We start from the raw sequence: 22,706 nt of genomic DNA, 5'->3' as shown, positions 1-22,706 counted from the left end.
ACATTTAAAGTTCGACCAACAATACAAAATTTCCATGACAGTTTCCCCACAAATTATCTTGAAGGTGCTGAATTTGGGTGGGCGGCAATGTATTGTTGTGCGTATAAGTTGCTTTGGCCCACAATCAATTGATACAAATTTTCCGTGAAAAACAATGGATGGGCTAAACCCTAGTGCTGGCACCGCAAGGGGCTGACCCTGCCAACACTTTGTTTTTTTGGGGGGACACTATACTAAGGAGGTGTGGCAATTGTGCGCTTAGACACATGGACGTGGACAACCATTTTATATCATGCCTTGCAAATCTCATTCCCCTCCGTCCCACCTCCCTTTTGAATGGAATGTGGTCTGTAAGTGAACTGGGGTCACAAGTGCATAGGCACAGCTGAAAAAACGCTATGGTTCTAATCCCTAATTAGCCTGGTTCCAGAATGTCTGCTTGACAAACACTTTCCTTTGCCCAGTCGTAAAACCATAACTCAGTCAGCCACGACCTGTAAGCATTACAGCAGGGGCCATAAAATGTACATCCCACATGAGTCATTTTTCATACAAATTCATAAACTTCAACAGGAACTTGGCACATTGATATAAAGTATATATTCAAACAGGTCATTTTAATCCGAGTCTCATGACACCTTACATCCCTATGTAGCGTCTACAAGAGGGTAGAAAACAATATCTTTTATCTGGAGTGGCAGGATATGCTACTGTCTAATATCTGTACGTTCAGAATATAATTCTACATATTAATCTGGCAGTTGCTAGGATGCTACCTGTACCTTTTGAAGGTTATTGACCATAGTATGAACTTGTAAGGTCATAACCTGGGTCCAGGGGCGGACTGACCATTGGGGAACTCGGGCACTGTCCGAGGGCCCGGGGTAAGTAGGGGCCCCATGAGATGTCCCTGGTACCTTTCATAGGCTTTTTTGGGTGTGGTTTGAGTGTGGGCGAGGACACTGGCCCCATGATCCCCTATTGCCCGAGGGCCCCATGAGTTGTCAGTCCGCCCCTGCCTGAGTCTCGGCCTAACACCCATCCCCAAATGAGGCGATTGGCTCTTTGCTTTCAGGAGAAACCCCTTTGGGATCCTAGAAAAAGAAGTAGTAGAGAAGTAAGAGATCTCTCCCTTTTTAACATCAGGAACCATCTTTGGGAGAAAGGCAACCTTTTTGTTTGGATGATAGGACTCTGCGCAAACCAAGGACTTTTCCGCGTATCCTACCTTCTGAAACTTCTTTCTTTTATTTCTCTGTTGTTTTATTGCTCTCTCTCTATATATATTTGTTACATCTTTTTCTGTAAATATTTTAATTGCACCATTTTGACCTTTTTAGTAATAAATCCTATTTTCTGAAAAGTGTTGAAACTGTCTCTAAAGCTTTTAATGCAAACTAAGAATCCCTGTCTCTGGACAGTGCTACTGTATGTATAACCCTCTGAATACATCTGTCTGCGGTGGCAGTGTGTATTACAGACGCTTATTCTAATATCATAGTGTTACTGCTAAGATTTGTGAGTTTCCTCCTTCTCTGTAAAAAGGAGGTGGTGGCAGTGTGAAGGGTTAATTGCGTAATTAACCTGACCCAGTAATAATCGCTCTCAGGCTGCTGGCACATAGATTGTGGTCCAGCGAGCTGGAAAATCGTTGTGCAGGGTGCAGCTGAGAGAGGCATTGTTACGCAACTGACAGCACAGTCTTGGATCGGCTGGTCCTTCGTTCACAAGTTGGTGAGAAGGGCTGGGGTCTGACGCAGCACACCGTCACAGGAGGCACTGGGATAGTTCTGTTGGTGATCAATATATTGATCCATACAAACGCTATACTAGTAATGGCTGTGATCAGTGACCTATAGTGATTGTGTGCAGGCAATCTAACCCTAGCTGACCCTGGCTGGGAGGGGAGGGGCGCCAACTGACCCTGACATTATCTGATGTTGCTAGTGGCAGTATTACAGTGGCAGTATTACAGTGATCAGTGAAAAATTCTATATAACGACATTGTACTAATGGCACTGGCTGGATGATGGGGTGAACAAAGGATTAATAGGGGAGATCAAAGTGCTAATCTAATGTGTGTGTGTAAAATTTAGTGCTTTTACTCACAGTGCGGTATTTTATCTTCTCTCCCTGGATTGACAGGGGGCAGCGGGGGGCCGCAGGCACATTCACACTCGGAAATAGAAAGCTATGTAAGGGTACATTGTTTTGGCCAGAGCTGCTGCTTGCCTGCACATTGTGGGCTAGATATATTTATTTTCCTGAAGATGGACTGATATAAGCCCAAACTATCTATCTATCTATCTATCTATCTATCTATCTATCTATCTATCTATCTATCTATCCCAAACATACTGTATTAATAAATTCAGTCAAAAAAGGGACAATAAATATTTGCAGCACTTTTATTTATTTTTTTTTACTTTTTTAGTAAAGCAAAGACAATTATACAATTCAAATTAGGTCATGAAAAATAAACACAATTATGAATTACTGTAGCCCAAAAAGGCTTCTATAGAAAATTGTATACAATTAATAACTCAATGATACATTGAATCCTGTACTGAATTCTGGTTACCACTAAAGGCCATTAAAAATAATAATAATACAATACAATAATAATACAATTGCACTCATGTAGTTCTTTGGATTTCATTAGCTGGTGGATTTGGTTCAGACACATTAGTAATGTACATGGTAACATTTCTGACTTTAGCCTTAAAGAATGCAATTGTGCTGCCATTTTCACTGACATTGTCAGTTTGTTTGAATAATATAATGTAACATACTGGTAAAAGGTGACATCCTATGATGCCAAAGACAGAAGAAAGAATAGCGACTATTTGTACTGCAGAGAGGTACATGCCTCTGGAGTTCTTGTAGACAGGGATAAAAAGAATCCACACAAACATGTAGACAAGCATGCTGAAAGTGATACTTCGGGCCTCATTGTATTTCTCAGGCAGTTTCCTTCCCTTATAAGCAAGAAGGAAGCAAGTTAAGGCAAGCAGCCCAATGTACACTAACATGATAGCAAAGGCCACGTAAGATCCTTCATCACAATACTTGATGATGAGCTGAGGTATGGTGTTATCGGTCATAGAAGAGGGGCTTTTCAGAATGAGCCACACCACACAAATAACAATTTGTCCACCGGTTAATACAGCCACGACAATGATTGAACGCTGGCGAGTGAAGTTACCTATCCGCTTGCCCTTTTTGGCTGATTCAAAAGCTATGAGGATCAAGATAGATTTAATTAGGATGCAGTTGACAGCAATGGTGAAGCTAATGCCATACAGGGGCTGTCTAACCTGGCAGACTAGAGGATTTGGCTCTCCAATGAAAAACCAAATGCTTACCGAGCTAAATATTAATGACACTATCAAGAGGTAGGCGTAATGACCGCCTGCTGCCTTAACAAAGGAATTGTTAGCATTTTTCACAAAGAGGATTCCTATCAGTAGCAGCACTGAAATTCCAAATGAAGCAAAAGTCACCAAAGTTACAGCAAATGGGTCCTTCCACTCCAGATATTGAACCGTCTTGTTTTTACACCATGAGCTTCCATTTTTTGACCACTGATGGGAGGGACACACAAAGCATTCAGCCATGTCTGGAAAAAATAAATTATATATTTATATATATATATATATATTTTTTTTTAATTTTCATTCATTTATCAAATGAACATTAATTGCAGAATGCAACCATTGGCACTTAAACAAAGATTACCAAAATGTTCCTACACCTTCCTGTTTGAGCTGAGATGGGTGGTGCTGGTGTATCGAAATTTACAATTTACAACAGACCAATATAAGTAGGAAGAATTACTGCTCTTGTTTACCAACTTATGGTATATGGAAAACTGAAATACCAAATCGTATGGTGGGGCTAACTTAAAGGGTTTTCCACTTTTGAAAAAATATAGCAAATAGAAAAAAATTATATAATACATACAATTGTTACATAAGCCATGTTGTGAAATAAAATGCAATAAGGTAACAGGGAGGCATTTAATACACAAAATGTCATTTCCCGCTTGTGTGATTAGATCATTGATTTTCCCAGAAGTCTGCACTAAGATATAAGTCAGATTTAAGGCATTCCCTGCATTTAAAATGTACATTTTGATGAGATACATCAGAAGTGTTAATCACTTCTAAAGGAATGCAGACACTGCAGCTTTCCTTATTAGAACCCATAAAGTACATCACCTAATTAATAATGAACCAGTTACTTCCATTAAAAATGAGTATGCAATCAGTCTGGTGAAACAAAGAGCTATTTTTTTTACAGAAAACAAAAGGTAAGAATATGCCACAAAGTTAAAATCCCTGAAATGGTCAAAGATCAACCATGAGGGCTTTTTTTTTTCAATAAAAGTTGATAAAATAAGAGTTACTCTTTAAGATTATTAAGAGTTTAAACATATGTACAATATATATATATATATATATATATATATATATATATATATATATAGGGGCGGACTGACAACTCATGGGGCCCCCGGGCAATAGGAAATTATGGGGCCCCTGTGTCCTCGCCAACACTCAAACCACACCCAAAAAAGCCTGTGAAAGGTATCAAGGGCATCTCATGGGGCCCCCTACTGACCCTGGGCCCTCAAGCAGTGCCCGAGTGCTCAAATGGAATAACTCACTGAAATCAGTCACAGATTTCAGTGAGTTATTCCTAAAAATGACAGGCCTACAATAAAAAAACTACATATTTCCATGCAAAATAATGGTACCACTTTCAGCACCAAAAATCTGAAATAATCATACCACCAGGGAGGTTAAAGGAACACTGCAGTAACTATTCACATACAGTTAATGATATTCTTCATTAACCTCAACTATGACTTAATGATGTAAGCTCTAACAATATGGACTCTATGGTTCCACTTGCATTGAGTTGTATTGCAGTTGTCTTGTCTTCCTTTATTTTGTAAAGTGCTGTGCAAACTGTTGACATAGAAATCCTGTGTAATAATAGTAATAATAATTAAATGCAGGCTTGAATCTTTATTTATAAAATAACTCTTCAAACTGCAGATGACACTACAGCCTGAAGGTGGAATGTTTCTCTGCTTAAAACTGCAATTGTCAGATACAATTACAGTATTAACCTCCCTGGCGGTATTCCCTTGATCACTTACCTTGTCCTTCGCTCCTGCGATTTCCCCCCTGCAGCGTCCCCAGCCGTCTCCTCCGTCCGATGCCGGCATCCATCTTCTGAGTTTTTGCGAGTGTCAGGACGTACAGGACGTACAGGACGTACGGGGGACGGAAAAGGCGCAAATTTAAAAAATTGTAAAAGTGACGTTCACTAAAATCACATACAGTAGTTTAACATTACTGTTAGAGATGAGCGAAGAAATGAAAAATTCGATTCGACTGATTCGGCGAATTCGTGGACAATATTCGATTCGAGTCGAATAAATTCGCTGTGAATTTAACTTAAAAAAGGGTGTTTCTAGGCTTCAGAGAGACTTAATATTAGTGCAGAACACTGTACCTTTAATTTAAATGCCCTTGGAGTCTGCTGGGGAAGAGAAATAATACTGTCACTCAGTATGACATGCAGATGAGTGCCGTCGATCTTAGAATCACCGCACACTTCACTCATTTGGCCAGTCACGGGGCCAAAACCAGTGTTTGGAGCCACAGTGTGGCGGTGGAGGCAGCAGCAATGGGAGGCCATACAGCAACCTATGACAAAATGGAAACCAGCAGGAGTGTGAGGAGACCTGAAAGTGGCACATGGCAGAGTGGGAGCAATGGGAGGCGGTACAGGGACCCAGGTCACACTGTGGGCCCAGCAGCAGCGTGACCAGGCGGTACGGGGGTCCATGGCAGATTTGGGGCCTGGCAGCACCTATGGGAGGCCTGTAATCTGCCAGCACCCTATGACAAAATGGAACCCTGGGCTGGGGCAGGCAGAACCGCCGTATCTTTATCACGGTTTTCCCAGGCCACCGAATGGCGACGCTGCATATGCTGACGCAACGCTGTAGTCCCAACATGGGCCCCCTGGCCACGCTTGACTTTCTGGCCACATAGTCAACATACGGCTACGTTTACTTCCTCGGGCGGCTTGACGAAAAATTGCCACACCGCAGAGTAGGAAAATTTGCCTCCTCTACTCCTCACTGGCTGACTGCTACTTCCTCCGTGCACACCGGCACCACTACTGGCCGTGGTGGTAGGCTGCAGTGGAGCTGGTGCTCTACTCCGTGGCCGTTTGCCTCCACTGACACTGCTGCGACCCTGCTGCCTCCTGGCAGCAGCAATGGGAGGCCGTACAGGGACCCATGAGAGACTCTGGACTTGGCAGCAGCATGAGGAGGCGGTATATAGGGTCCCATGGCAGATTAGGGGCCTGGCAGCAGCTATGGGAGGCCCGTAATCTGCCAGCACCCTATGTCAAAAAATTCAACACAACAGCAGTGTGTGAGGAGACCTGAAAGTGGCACATGGCAGAGTGTGGCGATGGAGACAGCAGCAATGGGAGGCCGTACAGGGACCCATGAGAGACTCTGGACTTGGCAGCAGCATGAGGAGGCGGTATATAGGGGCCCATGGCAGATTAGGGGCCTGGCAGCAGCTATGGGAGGCCCGTAATCTGCCAGCACCCTATGTCAAAAAATTGAAAACACAAGCAGTGTGAAGAGACCTGAATGTGGCACATGGCAGAGTGTGGCGATGGAGACAGCAGCAATGGGAGGCTGTACAGGGACCCATGAGAGACTCTGGACTTGGCAGCAGCATGAGGAGGCGGTATATAGGGGCCTATGGCAGATTAGGGGCCTGGCAGCAGCTATAGGAGGCCCGTAATCTGCCAGCACCCTATGTCAAAAAATTCTACACACCAGCAGTGTGAAGAGACCTGAATGTGGCACATGGCAGAGTGTGGCGATGGAAACAGCAGCAATGGGAGGCCGTACAGGGACCCATGAGAGACTCTGGACCTAGCAGCAGCATGAGGAGGCGGTATATAGGGGCCTATGGCAGATTAGGGGCCTGGCAGCAGCTATAGGAGGCCCGTAATCTGCCAGCACCCTATGTCAAAAAATTCAACACACCAGCAGTGTGTGAGGAGACCTGAAAGTGGCACATGTTTGAGGCATGATTCATGGCGGATTTAGTCAGTTGTGTCAGGAACTGGTGGTTTGAAATCCAGACTAATCCACGCCTGATTCATTTTCACAAACGTGAGTCTCTCCACACTTTGGGTGGACAGTCGTGTCCTCCGCGGAGTTGCAATACCTCCTGCCGCACTAAACACGCGCTCCGATGCCACGCTACTGGCCGGGCATGACAGCCTTTCAAGGGCAAATTCAGCTAGTTGGGGCCAAAGGTCAAGTTTCGTTGCCCAGTAGTCAAGGGGATTGTCTACCTCGGTTGGCAGGGTGCTGTCCAAGTAGGCCCAAGCCTGTTGTTTGAGCTCCTGCTCCAGGTCCACCTGATGCTGCTGCTGCTGCTGCGGCTGGTTAGTAGTTTCCTCACTGCGCTGGTGAAGAAAGCTACTCATCATCGACTGCAGACTGAGGCAGCCGCTGCTGGTGAAGCTGCCACTGCTCCTACCACCCCACCCCTCCCCTGCTGCCATGCCAGCGGAACGCGAGCGCACAGGGCCCACAGTGTCTGAGGATGGACGTTGGCACACAAAGGCAGAGACCAACTGACTACATAGGTGGTTTTTATAGTACGTAATTTTGGCCTCCCTCTCAGCAGGTGTGAAAAAGGCCACCATTTTAAACCGGTAGCGAGGGTCCAACAAGGTGGACAGCCAAAAGTCATCCCTCTGTCTGATGGTTATTATTCGGCTGTCGCTACGCAAGCAAGCGAGCATGCTATGGGCCATTTGTGCCAAGGAATGCGAGGGACTCCCTGCCTCCATCTCCACAGCATACTGCCACGGTGCGTCTGGGTCCTCTGTCTCCTCCTCCTCCTCCTCTACCAGATGCTCCTGCTCCTCCACTCCTGTCCGCTGAGTGGAAAAACCACCCATTTCACTCAATAATTCCTGAGCACCAATGTCCTCCTCTACCTCCTCCTCTTCTTCCTGTCCTGCCCCCACAGGGGTCATGTGGCGTTGAGATCTGTGCGCCACATCTACCGCACCCTGACCAGCCATTGTTAACAGCATTTGTTCCAGGACGTGCAACAGAGGAATGACGTCGTTCATCCCATAGTCCTGCCGACTCACGAATAGCGTGGCCTCCTCAAAGGGCCTGAGCAAGCGGCAGGTGTCACGCATGAGCTGCCAATGGCTGACATCTAAGTTACACAGGGAGTACCTTTATCCGCTTTTAACATCAGGAAATCTGTGATGGCCTTTCGCTGTTCGTAAAGGCGGTCTAACATATGTAGGGTTGAATTCCACCTTGTTGCAACGTCACAGCATGAGGAGTCGGTACGGGGGCCCATGGCAGATTACGTGCCTGGCAGCAGCAATGGGAGGCCCGTAATCTGGCAGCACCCTATGTCAAAAAATTGAACACACCAGCAGTGTGAGGAGACCTGAAAGTGGCACATGGCAGAGTGTGGCGATGGAGACAGCAGCAATGGGAGGCCGTACAGGGACCCATGAGAGACTCTGGAACTGGCAGCAGCATGAGGAGGCGGTATATAGGGGCCCATGGCAGATTAGGGGCCTGGCAGCAGCTATGGGAGGCCCGTAATCTGCCAGCACCCTATGTCAAAAAATTCAACACAACAGCAGTGTGTGAGGAGACCTGAAAGTGGCACATGGCAGAGTGTGGCGATGGAGACAGCAGCAATGGGAGGCCGTACAGGGACCCATGAGAGACTCTGGACTTGGCAGCAGCATGAGGAGGCGGTATATAGGGGCCCATGGCAGATTAGGGGCCTGGCAGCAGCTATAGGAGGCCCGTAATCTGCCAGCACCCTATGTCAAAAAATTCAACACACCAGCAGTGTGTGAGGAGACCTGAAAGTGGCACATGGCAGAGTGTGGCGATGGAGACAGCAGCAATGGGAGGCCGTACAGGGACCCATGAGAGACTCTGGACTTGGCAGCAGCATGAGGAGGCGGTATATAGGGGCCCATGGCAGATTAGGGGCCTGGCAGCAGCTATGGGAGGCCCGTAATCTGCCAGCACCCTATGTCAAAAAATTCAACACACCAGCAGTGTGAAGAGACCTGAATGTGGCACATGGCAGAGTGTGGCGATGGAAACAGCAGCAATGGGAGGCCGTACAGGGACCCATGAGAGACTCTGGACTTGGCAGCAGCATGAGGAGGCGGTATATAGGGGCCCATGGCAGATTAGGGGCCTGGCAGCAGCTATGGGAGGCCCGTAATCTGCCAGCACCCTATGTCAAAAAATTCAACACACCAGCAGTGTGAAGAGACCTGAATGTGGCACATGGCAGAGTGTGGCGATGGAAACAGCAGCAATGGGAGGCCGTACAGGGACCCATGAGAGACTCTGGACTTGGCAGCAGCATGAGGAGGCGGTATATAGGGGCCCATGGCAGATTAGGGGCCTGGCAGCAGCTATGGGAGGCCCGTAATCTGCCAGCACCCTATGTCAAAAAATTCAACACAACAGCAGTGTGTGAGGAGACCTGAAAGTGGCACATGGCAGAGTGTGGCGATGGAGACAGCAGCAATGGGAGGCCGTATAGGGACCCATGAGAGACTCTGGACTTGGCAGCAGCATGAGGAGGCGGTATATAGGGGCCCATGGCAGATTAGGGGCCTGGCAGCAGCTATAGGAGGCCCGTAATCTGCCAGCACCCTATGTCAAAAAATTCAACACACCAGCAGTGTGTGAGGAGACCTGAAAGTGGCACATGGCAGAGTGTGGCGATGGAGACAGCAGCAATGGGATGCCGTACAGGGACCCATGAGAGACTCTGGAACTGGCAGCAGCATGAGGAGGCGGTATATAGGGGCCCATGGCAGATTAGGGGCCTGGCAGCAGCTATAGGGGGCCCGTAATCTGCCAGCACCCTATGTCAAAAAATTCTACACACCAGCAGTGTGTGAGGAGACCTGAAAGTGGCACATGGCAGAGTGTGGCGATGGAGACAGCAGCAATGGGAGGCCGTACAGGGACCCATGAGAGACTCTGGACTTGGCAGCAGCATGAGGAGGCAGTATATAGGGGCCCATGGCAGATTAGGGGCCTGGCAGCAGCTATGGGAGGCCCGTAATCTGCCAGCACCCTATGTCAAAAAATTCAACACACCAGCAGTGTGTGAGGAGACCTGAAAGTGGCACATGGCAGAGTGTGGCGATGGAAACAGCAGCAATGGGAGGCCGTACAGGGACCCATGAGAGACTCTGGACTTGGCAGCAGCATGAGGAGGCGGTATATAGGGGCCCATGGCAGATTAGGGGCCTGGCAGCAGCTATGGGAGGCCCGTAATCTGCCAGCACCCTATGTCAAAATATTCAACACAACAGCAGTGTGTGAGGAGACCTGAAAGTGGCACATGGCAGAGTGTGGCGATGGAGACAGCAGCAATGGGAGGCCGTACAGGGACCCATGAGAGACTCTGGACTTGGCAGCAGCATGAGGAGGCGGTATATAGGGGCCCATGGTAGATTAGGGGCCTGGCAGCAGCTATAGGAGGCCCGTAATCTGCCAGCACCCTATGTCAAAAAATTCAACACACCAGCAGTGTGTGAGGAGACCTGAAAGTGGCACATGGCAGAGTGTGGCGATGGAGACAGCAGCAATGGGAGGCCGTACAGGGACCCATGAGAGACTCTGGACTTGGCAGCAGCATGAGGAGGCGGTATATAGGGGCCCATGGCAGATTAGGGGCCTGGCAGCAGCTATGGGAGGCCCGTAATCTGCCAGCACCCTATGTCAAAAAATTCAACACACCAGCAGTGTGAAGAGACCTGAATGTGGCACATGGCAGAGTGTGGCGATGGAAACAGCAGCAATGGGAGGCCGTACAGGGACCCATGAGAGACTCTGGACTTGGCAGCAGCATGAGGAGGCGGTATATAGGGGCCCATGGCAGATTAGGGGCCTGGCAGCAGCTATGGGAGGCCCGTAATCTGCCAGCACCCTATGTCAAAAAATTCAACACACCAGCAGTGTGAAGAGACCTGAATGTGGCACATGGCAGAGTGTGGCGATGGAAACAGCAGCAATGGGAGGCCGTACAGGGACCCATGAGAGACTCTGGACTTGGCAGCAGCATGAGGAGGCGGTATATAGGGGCCCATGGCAGATTAGGGGCCTGGCAGCAGCTATGGGAGGCCCGTAATCTGCCAGCACCCTATGTCAAAAAATTCAACACAACAGCAGTGTGTGAGGAGACCTGAAAGTGGCACATGGCAGAGTGTGGCGATGGAGACAGCAGCAATGGGAGGCCGTATAGGGACCCATGAGAGACTCTGGACTTGGCAGCAGCATGAGGAGGCGGTATATAGGGGCCCATGGCAGATTAGGGGCCTGGCAGCAGCTATAGGAGGCCCGTAATCTGCCAGCACCCTATGTCAAAAAATTCAACACACCAGCAGTGTGTGAGGAGACCTGAAAGTGGCACATGGCAGAGTGTGGCGATGGAGACAGCAGCAATGGGAGGCCGTACAGGGACCCATGAGAGACTCTGGAACTGGCAGCAGCATGAGGAGGCGGTATATAGGGGCCCATGGCAGATTAGGGGCCTGGCAGCAGCTATAGGGGGCCCGTAATCTGCCAGCACCCTATGTCAAAAAATTCTACACACCAGCAGTGTGTGAGGAGACCTGAAAGTGGCACATGGCAGAGTGTGGCGATGGAGACAGCAGCAATGGGAGGCCGTACAGGGACCCATGAGAGACTCTGGACTTGGCAGCAGCATGAGGAGGCGGTATATAGAAGCCCATGGTAGATTAGGGGCCTGGCAGCAGCTATAGGAGGCCCGTAATCTGCCAGCACCCTATGTCAAAAAATTCAACACACCAGCAGTGTGTGAGGAGACCTGAAAGTGGCACATGGCAGAGTGTGGCGATGGAGACAGCAGCAATGGGAGGCCGTACAGGGACCCATGAGAGACTCTGGACTTGGCAGCAGCATGAGGAGGCGGTATATAGGGGCCCATGGCAGATTAGGGGCCTGGCAGCAGCTATGGGAGGCCCGTAATCTGCCAGCACCCTATGTCAAAAAATTCAACACACCAGCAGTGTGAAGAGACCTGAAAGTGGCACATGGCAGAGTGTGGCGATGGAGACAGCAGCAATGGGAGGCCGTATAGGGACCCATGAGAGACTCTGGACTTGGCAGCAGCATGAGGAGGCGGTATATAGGGGCCCATGGCAGATTAGGGGCCTGGCAGCAGCTATAGGAGGCCCGTAATCTGCCAGCAGCCTATGTCAAAAAATTGAACACACCAGCAGTGTGAGGAGACCTGAAAGTGGCACATGGCAGAGTGTGGCGATGGAGACAGCAGCAATGGGAGGCCGTACAGGGACCCATGAGAGACTCTGGAACTGGCAGCAGCATGAGGAGGCGGTATATAGGGGCCCATGGCAGATTAGGGGCCTGGCAGCAGCTATGGGAGGCCCGTAATCTGCCAGCACCCTATGTCAAAAAATTCAACACACCAGCAGTGTGAAGAGACCTGAATGTGGCACATGGCAGAGTGTGGCGATGGAGACAGCAGCAATGGGAGGCCGTACAGGGACCCATGAGAGACTCTGGAACTGGCAGCAGCATGAGGAGGCGGTATATAGGGGCCCATGGCAGATTAGGGGCCTGGCAGCAGCTATGGGAGGCCGTAATCTGCCAGCACCCTATGTCAAAAAATTCAACACAACAGCAGTGTGTGAGGAGACCTGAAAGTGGCACATGGCAGAGTGTGGCGATGGAGACAGCAGCAATGGGAGGCCGTATAGGGACCCATGAGAGACTCTGGACTTGGCAGCAGCATGAGGAGGCGGTATATAGGGGCCCATGGCAGATTAGGGGCCTGGCAGCAGCTATAGGAGGCCCGTAATCTGCCAGCACCCTATGTCAAAAAATTCAACACACCAGCAGTGTGTGAGGAGACCTGAAAGTGGCACATGGCAGAGTGTGGCGATGGAGACAGCAGCAATGGGAGGCCGTACAGGGACCCATGAGAGACTCTGGAACTGGCAGCAGCATGAGGAGGCGGTATATAGGGGCCCATGGCAGATTAGGGGCCTGGCAGCAGCTATAGGGGGCCCGTAATCTGCCAGCACCCTATGTCAAAAAATTCTACACACCAGCAGTGTGTGAGGAGACCTGAAAGTGGCACATGGCAGAGTGTGGCGATGGAGACAGCAGCAATGGGAGGCCGTACAGGGACCCATGAGAGACTCTGGAACTGGCAGCAGCATGAGGAGGCGGTATATAGGGGCCCATGGCAGATTAAGGGCCTGGCAGCAGCTATAGGGGGCCCGTAATCTGCCAGCACCCTATGTCAAAAAATTCTACACACCAGCAGTGTGTGAGGAGACCTGAAAGTGGCACATGGCAGAGTGTGGCGATGGAGACAGCAGCAATGGGAGGCCGTATAGGGACCCATGAGAGACTCTGGACTTGGCAGCAGCATGAGGAGGCGGTATATAGGGGCCCATGGCAGATTAGGGGCCTGGCAGCAGCTATAGGAGGCCCGTAATCTGCCAGCACCCTATGTCAAAAAATTCAACACACCAGCAGTGTGTGAGGAGACCTGAAAGTGGCACATGGCAGAGTGTGGCGATGGAGACAGCAGCAATGGGAGGCCGTACAGGGACCCATGAGAGACTCTGGAACTGGCAGCAGCATGAGGAGGCGGTATATAGGGGCCCATGGCAGATTAGGGGCCTGGCAGCAGCTATAGGGGGCCCGTAATCTGCCAGCACCCTATGTCAAAAAATTCTACACACCAGCAGTGTGTGAGGAGACCTGAAAGTGGCACATGGCAGAGTGTGGCGATGGAGACAGCAGCAATGGGAGGCCGTACAGGGACCCATGAGAGACTCTGGATTTGGCAGCAGCATGAGGAGGCGGTATATAGGGGCCCATGGCAGATTAGGGGCCTGGCAGCAGCTATGGGAGGTCCGTAATCTGCCAGCACCCTATGTCACTCTCCTCGCCAGTACTTCTTCGCCTGGCTGCTGAAAAGGCCGATGTCTCCCCCCGTTCCTGACCGCCCTCTGTTAGCTCTTCCTCACTGTACAGTGGGGCTGAGCCCACAGCATGCGATACTTCGCTTGGTGAGGGAACAGCAAAGGACAGGGGCAGGTAGAGGACATGTGATTTCAGTGGGCTTGCTCCCGGGCCATGCCAACTAACGGTTGTGTCTGACGTACCCACCGACCGTTGGCTGTAGGTGTCAGAGGTGACCTGGGAAGAGGAAGACGACCGAGCCAACCAATCAATGACGGCAGGGTTGTCGGTGGAGACACGACCGCTGGATGACACCGGGAGCACTGGCCTCTGGCTGCGAATAGTGCTGCCTCGACCCCTTCCTCTGCTGCCACGTCTGCTCGCTCCTAAAAAATTGCCTCCTCTGCCACTCCTCTGCATGTTGTCTGACATACTCTTTAATTCAACGATTATGTGTCCCTGAGTAACAATTCTCTGGCACTCAGTAACAATTCTGTCTGTCCCTGAGTAAAAATTCTGTGGCCCTAATTAAAGTTTCTGTGGCCCTGAGTAACAATTCTCTGGCACTCCGTAACAATTCTGTCTGTCCCTGAGTAAAAATTCTGTGGCCCTAAGTAAAGTTTCTGTGGCCCTGAGTAACAATTCTCTGGCACTCCGTAACAATTCTGTCTGTCCCTGAGTATGAATTCTGTGGCCCTAACTAGCATTTCTTTGTCCCTAAGTAACAGTTCTGTGGCCCTGAGTAACAATTCTGTGTCTGTGCGAGTAACAATTCTGTGGCCCTAAGTAACAGTTCTGTGGCCCTCAGTAACAGTTCTGTGTCTGTGCGAGTAACAATTCTGTGTCTGTGCGAGTAACAATTCTGTGGCCCTAAGTAACAGTTCTGTGGCCTTCAGTAACAATTCTGTGTCTGTGCGAGTAACAATTCTGTGTCTGTTCGAGTAACAATTCTGTGGCCCTAAGTAAAGTTTCTGTGGCCCTAAGTAACAATTCTCTGGCACTCAGTAACAATTCTGTCTGTCCCTGAGTAACAATTCTCTGGCACTCAGTAACAATTCTGTCTGTCCCTGAGTAAAAATTCTGTGGCCCTAAGTAAAGTTTCTGTGGCCCTGAGTAACAATTCTCTGGCACTCCGTAACAATTCTGTCTGTCCCTGAGTAACAATTCTCTGGCACTCAGTAACAATTCTGTCTGTCCCTGAGTAAAAATTCTGTGGCCCTAATTAAAGTTTCTGTGGCCCTAAGTAACAATTCTCTGGCACTCAGTAACAATTCTGTCTGTCCCTGAGTAACAATTCTCTGGCACTCCGTAACAATTCTGTCTGTCCCTGAGTAACAATTCTCTGGCACTCAGTAACAATTCTGTCTGTCCCTGAGTAACAATTCTCTGGCACTCAGTAACAATTCTGTCTGTCCCTGAGTAAAAATTCTGTGGCCCTAAGTAAAGTTTCTGTGGCCCTGAGTAACAATTCTCTGGCACTCAGTAACAATTCTGTCTGTCCCTGAGTAACAATTCTCTGGCACTCAGTAACAATTCTGTCTGTCCCTGAGTAAAAATTCTGTGGCCCTAAGTAAAGTTTCTGTGGCCCTGAGTAACAATTCTCTGGCACTCAGTAACAATTCTGTCTGTCCCTGAGTATGAATTCTGTGGCCCTAACTAGCGTTTCTTTGTCCCTAAGTAACAGTTCTGTGGCCCTGAGTAACAATTCTGTGTCTGTGCGAGTAACAATTCTGTGGCCCTAAGTAACAGTTCTGTGGCCCTCAGTAACAGTTCTGTGTCTGTGCGAGTAACAATTCTGTGTCTGTGCGAGTAACAATTCTGTGGCCCTAAGTAACAGTTCTGTGGCCTTCAGTAACAATTCTGTGTCTGTGCGAGTAACAATTCTGTGTCTGTTCGAGTAACAATTCTGTGGCCCTAAGTAAAGTTTCTGTGGCCCTAAGTAACAATTCTCTGGCACTCAGTAACAATTCTGTCTGTCCCTGAGTAACAATTCTCTGGCACTCAGTAACAATTCTGTCTGTCCCTGAGTAAAAATTCTGTGGCCCTAAGTAAAGTTTCTGTGGCCCTGAGTAACAATTCTCTGGCACTCCGTAACAATTCTGTCTGTCCCTGAGTAACAATTCTCTGGCACTCAGTAACAATTCTGTCTGTCCCTGAGTAAAAATTCTGTGGCCCTAATTAAAGTTTCTGTGGCCCTAAGTAACAATTCTCTGGCACTCAGTAACAATTCTGTCTGTCCCTGAGTAACAATTCTCTGGCACTCCGTAACAATTCTGTCTGTCCCTGAGTAACAATTCTCTGGCACTCAGTAACAATTCTGTCTGTCCCTGAGTAACAATTCTCTGGCACTCAGTAACAATTCTGTCTGTCCCTGAGTAAAAATTCTGTGGCCCTAAGTAAAGTTTCTGTGGCCCTGAGTAACAATTCTCTGGCACTCAGTAACAATTCTGTCTGTCCCTGAGTAACAATTCTCTGGCACTCAGTAACAATTCTGTCTGTCCCTGAGTAAAAATTCTGTGGCCCTAAGTAAAGTTTCTGTGGCCCTGAGTAACAATTCTCTGGCACTCAGTAACAATTCTGTCTGTCCCTGAGTATGAATTCTGTGGCCCTAACTAGCGTTTCTTTGTCCCTAAGTAACAGTTCTGTGGCCCTGAGTAACAATTCTGTGTCTGTGCGAGTAACAATTCTGTGGCCCTAAGTAACAGTTCTGTGGCCCTCAGTAACAGTTCTGTGTCTGTGCGAGTAACAATTCTGTGCGAGTAACAATTCTGTGGCCCTAAGTAAAGTTTCTGTGGCCCTCAGTAACAGTTCTGTGTCTGTGCGAGTAACAATTCTGTGTCTGTGCGAGTAACAATTCTGTGGCCCTAAGTAAAGTTTCTGTGGCCCTAAGTAACAATTCTCTGGCACTCAGTAACAATTCTGTCTGTCCCTGAGTAACAATTCTCTGGCACTCAGTAACAATTCTGTCTGTCCCTGAGTAAAAATTCTGTGGCCCTAAGTAAAGTTTCTGTGGCCCTGAGTAACAATTCTCTGGCACTCCGTAACAATTCTGTCTGTCCCTGAGTAACAATTCTCTGGCACTCAGTAACAATTCTGTCTGTCCCTGAGTAAAAATTCTGTGGCCCTAAGTAAAGTTTCTGTGGCCCTGAGTAACAATTCTCTGGCACTCCGTAACAATTCTGTCTGTCCCTGAGTATGAATTCTGTGGCCCTAACTAGCGTTTCTTTGTCCCTAAGTAACAGTTCTGTGGCCCTGAGTAACAATTCTGTGTCTGTGCGAGTAACAATTCTGTGGCCCTAAGTAACAGTTCTGTGGCCCTCAGTAACAGTTCTGTGTCTGTGCGAGTAACAATTCTGTGTCTGTGCGAGTAACAATTCTGTGGCCCTAAGTAACAGTTCTGTGGCCTTCAGTAACAATTCTGTGTCTGTGCGAGTAACAATTCTGTGTCTGTGCGAGTAACAATTCTGTGGCCCTAAGTAAAGTTTCTGTGGCCCTAAGTAACAATTCTCTGGCACTCAGTAACAATTCTGTCTGTCCCTGAGTAACAATTCTCTGGCACTCAGTAACAATTCTGTCTGTCCCTGAGTAAAAATTCTGTGGCCCTAAGTAAAGTTTCTGGGGCCCTGAGTAACAATTCTCTGGCACTCAGTAACAATTCTGTCTGTCCCTGAGTAACAATTCTCTGGCACTCAGTAACAATTCTGTCTGTCCCTGAGTAAAAATTCTGTGGCCCTAAGTAAAGTTTCTGTGGCCCTAAGTAACAATTCTCTGGCACTCAGTAACAATTCTGTCTGTCCCTGAGTAACAATTCTCTGGCACTCAGTAACAATTCTGTCTGTCCCTGAGTAAAAATTCTGTGGCCCTAATTAAAGTTTCTGTGGCCCTAAGTAACAATTCTCTGGCACTCAGTAACAATTCTGTCTGTCCCTGAGTAACAATTCTCTGGCACTCAGTAACAATTCTGTCTGTCCCTGAGTAAAAATTCTGTGGCCCTAATAACGTTTCTGTGGCCCTAAGTAACAATTCTCTGGCACTGAGTAACAATTCTGTCTGTCCCTGAGTATGAATTCTGTGGCCCTAACTAGCGTTTCTTTGTCCCTAAATAACGATTCTGTGGCCCTCATTAACAAGTCTGTGTCCCTGAGTAATGGTTCTCTGTCCCTAAGTAACTTTTCTCTGTCCCCAATTATCGTTTCTGTGGCCCTAACTCTGTCCCTGCCCCTAGTACAGAGCGGTCTGCCTCTGTTCAATAACTGCAGGCAAATGAAGAATTCCAAAATGGCCGCTATTTATAGCTCGACCATTACACAGTGCTGGCTGGCTGGCTGCTGATTGGCTGATGCGATCACATGTAGTTGAGGAATGCATTATGGGTCAGCGCGCCTTGTCTGCGCGCCTTCCCAGACATCCCCGCTCCGTCGCCGCACATGTCAGCCGCCATTTTCTGAAAAATTTCGATTCGCGCGTCCGAATTAGGCTATTTTTCGGATTCGGCACGAATCGAAATTTTTCCGATATTCGACTCGAATTCCACTTCGGATACTTCGATTCGCTCATCTCTAATTACTGTATCAAACCATTTCACATACATTTTGTCCCGAGTGCTTTGTCCTGTGCCCAGCTAGAGAACAGCGATAGTAAATTAGAACCACTTGCAGAATTGAGTGATAATGATTCGTGGGGAAATTCGTCATCAGACACTGAAAACAATTCTGCGACTGAGCTCAGCGATGTGCGAACTTGGCTCTATATTTCTTATTTCAGTGTTTTTGGTTTGATTACATTATTGAATTAAATTTATTATTATTATATTATTATTTATGATTAATATATTATAATTTATGATTTCGTGTTTCAAATTTTATCATACCCAGGATGTTTACTAGACTCTTGTTCGGACAGATTTCAGTGAGTTATTCCTAAAAATTACAGGCCTACAATAAAAGAACAACATATTTCCATGAACAAAAATGTACCGCTTTGAGCACAGAAATATTGACATAATCAGACCGCTAGGGAGGTTAAAAAATGTAGAAAACAAGAATACTTTTTTTTACATTTTTGTGCATTTGCTACTTCAAAATAAATAAACAGAGCATGCTTCTATTAATACCAATTAAAAGCATTAATTATTCGAAATAACAATTACAAAATGCAAACTTGTCATGCATTTATATCAAGTGGTTATAGCTGGTGCTGCAAAATTGGTCCTGTAGTTTAAAGCTTCGCTGACCTCTGATCACAAAAAGTCAAAAAGAATAGAAATTAGTTTTTAAAATGTTTTTTTCTACTGAGTATAATACATTTCTAGAACTCATTCTAGCATGAGGGCCTGTGTAGAAGGTAGCTGAAGCACTTCATACCTCGAAAAGTGTACTCTCTGCCCATAGGAAAGGAAACATGACAGTTCTGTGAGCCAGTGAGATATCAGTATACCTACCAGGCATGGGGGAGTAGCTGTTTTCTGCACATGCAATACATTCATAGCAGCAGCTGATAAATGAATGCTTCTTGAAATACCCAGGCTTGCATGTTGCTGTACAGTTAGAAGAAGGGACCTACAGGATAAAATTACCATCATTACCAAACAATTCTAAAACCTGCAGTGAAATTGCAGAAGGTTTTGGAAAATGATGCAATACAAATGTAGCACCCTACAAGTCAGGTGCTAGGATAGGTAAATTTACTTTGGGCCCATTGTAGTCAGTGGGCTTAATTTGTTCTCTTAGGTAAATTTAGTTTGGCTCACTGTACCCAGTGAGGCTGGAATTCTGTTTTTGGGTTTATAGTTAAGTGTTAGTGTAGGAAAATTTATCTTAGATTGTAAGCTCCAAAGAGCAGGGCCCTCCTAACCCTCTTGTATTGAACTGTATTGTTGCTGTATTGTCTCCCTTTATATTGTAAAGCACTGAGCAAACTGTTGGCACTGGGTTTGATCATTTTGGTCTGGTCTGTATCCCAGAGACTGCATGTTTTTTTTCTTTTCCCTGTTCCAATGGAGGAGCTATGGGTACCAAAGGCATGAGCATACCAGGCAGCAGCTAAATATTTATGTAGCTCCAGCCAATTCCTGGGAAGTCTGGCCCAGAGGATTCTGGGAGAATGCATAAATACCCTGGAGCAGACAGCAGCCTGGTCTTCAACCAGAGGAGGCGATTATCGTCTAGGAGGCTCATATGCCTCTCCAGGGCACCTTGCCATGTGCTTATTGAGTGGAGGCCTCAGCTGGGAGGCTGGAGGGCATGGAGACACTGTTTGCTGCTAAAGGCTGGCTGAGAGGGCTGTCGTCTAAGGATCTAGTCTGGTACCACTGGGAAAAGCTGCCTGCAGGATACTAGTAGCAGGTCACCATCTATCTAGAGGTGTTCTGTGAATACAGATGGGAAGAGATCTTAGAGACTGAGTATCACCTCTCCTGTGTGTTAGGAATTCAGCCGTGTGTTCGCTAAGCAGTTTGTTTTGTCCTGAAGAGCATAGCTTATCTATTCCGTGGGAGCAAAGCTGTTGCTTGGACTGTTCAACGGGGAAGGCTCAATACTGCCTTGCAGAGCCTGTCTGCTCTATGCTACAAGGGGGCAAAGTTCAATGATACAAGTGTTCTGAGTTTCAAGAAGCAAGTTTCAGTGTCCTCAAAGTTCATTATAGCAAGATATTGGCATATCCTACTTTCCCAATCCCCATCCAAGTTCAACACTTTATCAAACACACCAAAACCAACAACATTAGACTGTTCTTAAGCCAAATGAGAGAAAGTGCATTTATGCAAGACGATAGTGAGAAAAGACATTGGGACCGACAATCTGTTGACCTCTATGGGGGTCCTCCTACAAAAGAATGACTTGTTGTGACATAAGTGCGAAAATTTGATTGAATGGCAGAGTGATTTAGAGTGATGGGCTTTGTTCGCCAATGGCCAGAGCTGGTGTCTTTAACTAGAATTATTTAAATGATCAGATTGCAATCCAAGGCAATTCAGCTTGCACTGCCAGGCAAGGTGTTACAAGGAAAAGTAATTTCCTCACTTATACACACTGGGACAGGAAAATAAAGTTATTATCATTTTGGGTGCAGTAGGTGGACACCAGGGAACTCAGCAAAAAACACTCAAAAATATATTTTGGTTGGAGCGGTCTTTTAAAACCTAATTCCAGCCAAAACATCATTTTTACCTTTGTACTGTACAAAGTAGGAAAGGGTTACAACTTTTTTAGGTTTGGTGACAGGGCTGTCCAAGAAAATTTGTGGGTCCAGGGGGGGAACCTATCATGAGTGGACTCCCCTACTCATTTTTAACCTCTTTAAGGATGAAAAAACAAATGCTTTTACAACACAAAACGTAAACGAGTTTTATGTGTGTTAGTGGTGCTATTCATTCTTAGTGGATTGTAAGCTCGAAAGAGCAGGGCCCTCAATCCCCTCAAGTTTTGCATTGTATTGGTATTGTTCTGTCACATGTTCTGTCCCCCTTTGTAATGTACAGCGCTGAGCGAACTATTGGCGCTTTATAAATACTGTATAATAATAATAATAATAATAGTGGCATCCCAGCCTGCATGGCAGCATACAACACATAACATTATGTACTTTATGGAGGAAGAGGACATCTGAAGAAGATATCCCCTTCCCCTTCTCTCCCTTTTGTGTCTTGATCCTTCAAATAAAGCTTCAGGCCTGTGAAATCTGTTTCCCTCCCTTACCCCTCTTTCCTATCCCTCATCACACCCATTACTTATCAAATTGTTTTGAATTGGTGATTGGTGCATGGTTTGCTCTTGTTGTGGTATCATGTAGGACATGGGGGACAGCGGTCAAACTCAGGCATTGAACGTTTAACATTATGCCACTTAATTTGTTGGTGGAACCTTAGGGGCCACACTAGGTTTTCAGTGTAAGCAGTGTCGTGCATGACGTGATGGTTCAGGGAACTTTGCTCCTCACACCACATTAGGCATCATACCGCAGAGTTATTATTATTATTATTATATAGGATTTATATATCGCCAATAGTTTGCGCAGCGCTTTACAATATAAGGGAGACAGTACAATTACAATACATTTCAGTACAGAAGGAATAGGAGGGCCCGGCTCGTGGAGCTTACAATCTAAAGGTAATGTATTTATTGTATGGTTGGATCTGTATTGTAATGTAGTGTATATCATGCACTGCGTCGCAGTACAGGGTGGAATGTAAACTGATTAAAGGTTTTATAACATAAAAATAGTGCAGCGCTATGAGTAGTGATAATAAAACAGATATGAGTCCACTTAAAGTCTTAGTCAATAGAACATGTCCAGTGACAAATAAGGATTCAAAGTTGGTGATCTGTGTGGAAACGGCTGAAAAACGCACTCACCAGAACAAAGACACATAAACGCAGTGTGCATCTAGTGCTCATGGATCCTCAACACAGAAGGAAATAAAGCTGGTCCGGTTACAGGAAAATTGGATCCCTCCTACATGCAATTATCTCCCTTGTCATGCCACAACTCCTTCACAGTGGTGCAGGCTTGTAGGGGTTAATAACACATCCTCAGGACCTGTCAAACATCCTCTGATCCTCTTGTTTCCTGTCCTGTACCAGAATTCACTGAACTGATGGTGTAAATA

At 47.1% G+C, this 22,706-nt stretch overlaps 1 protein-coding gene across 1 annotated transcript in view; it reads right to left on the bottom strand.

Annotated features, from left to right (window-relative positions):
* Window positions 1-2,394: 2,394 nt before the first annotated feature.
* The window catches only part of LOC149440135 (G protein-coupled receptor family C group 6 member A-like), a 34,979-nt gene continuing 14,667 nt past the window's right edge, over window positions 2,395-22,706 (bottom strand). The window contains exons 5-6 of the mRNA XM_089658895.1: window positions 19,539-19,656; window positions 2,395-3,619 (exon numbers count right to left, since the gene is read on the bottom strand). Of these exons, the coding sequence (XP_089515021.1) occupies window positions 2,637-3,619; window positions 19,539-19,656 (1,101 nt within the window). The 3' untranslated portion in view covers window positions 2,395-2,636. The remainder of the gene's footprint in view (window positions 3,620-19,538; window positions 19,657-22,706) is intronic.

The sequence above is a fragment of the Staurois parvus genome, unplaced genomic scaffold, assembly GCF_062004578.1.
Source record: "Staurois parvus isolate SC_StPar_1 unplaced genomic scaffold, SC_StPar_1.0 ptg001110l, whole genome shotgun sequence".
NCBI lineage: Eukaryota > Metazoa > Chordata > Amphibia > Anura > Ranidae > Staurois > Staurois parvus.
The sequence above is the reverse complement of the archived record's forward strand: the minus strand, read 5'-3'. Positions and strand labels throughout refer to the sequence as shown.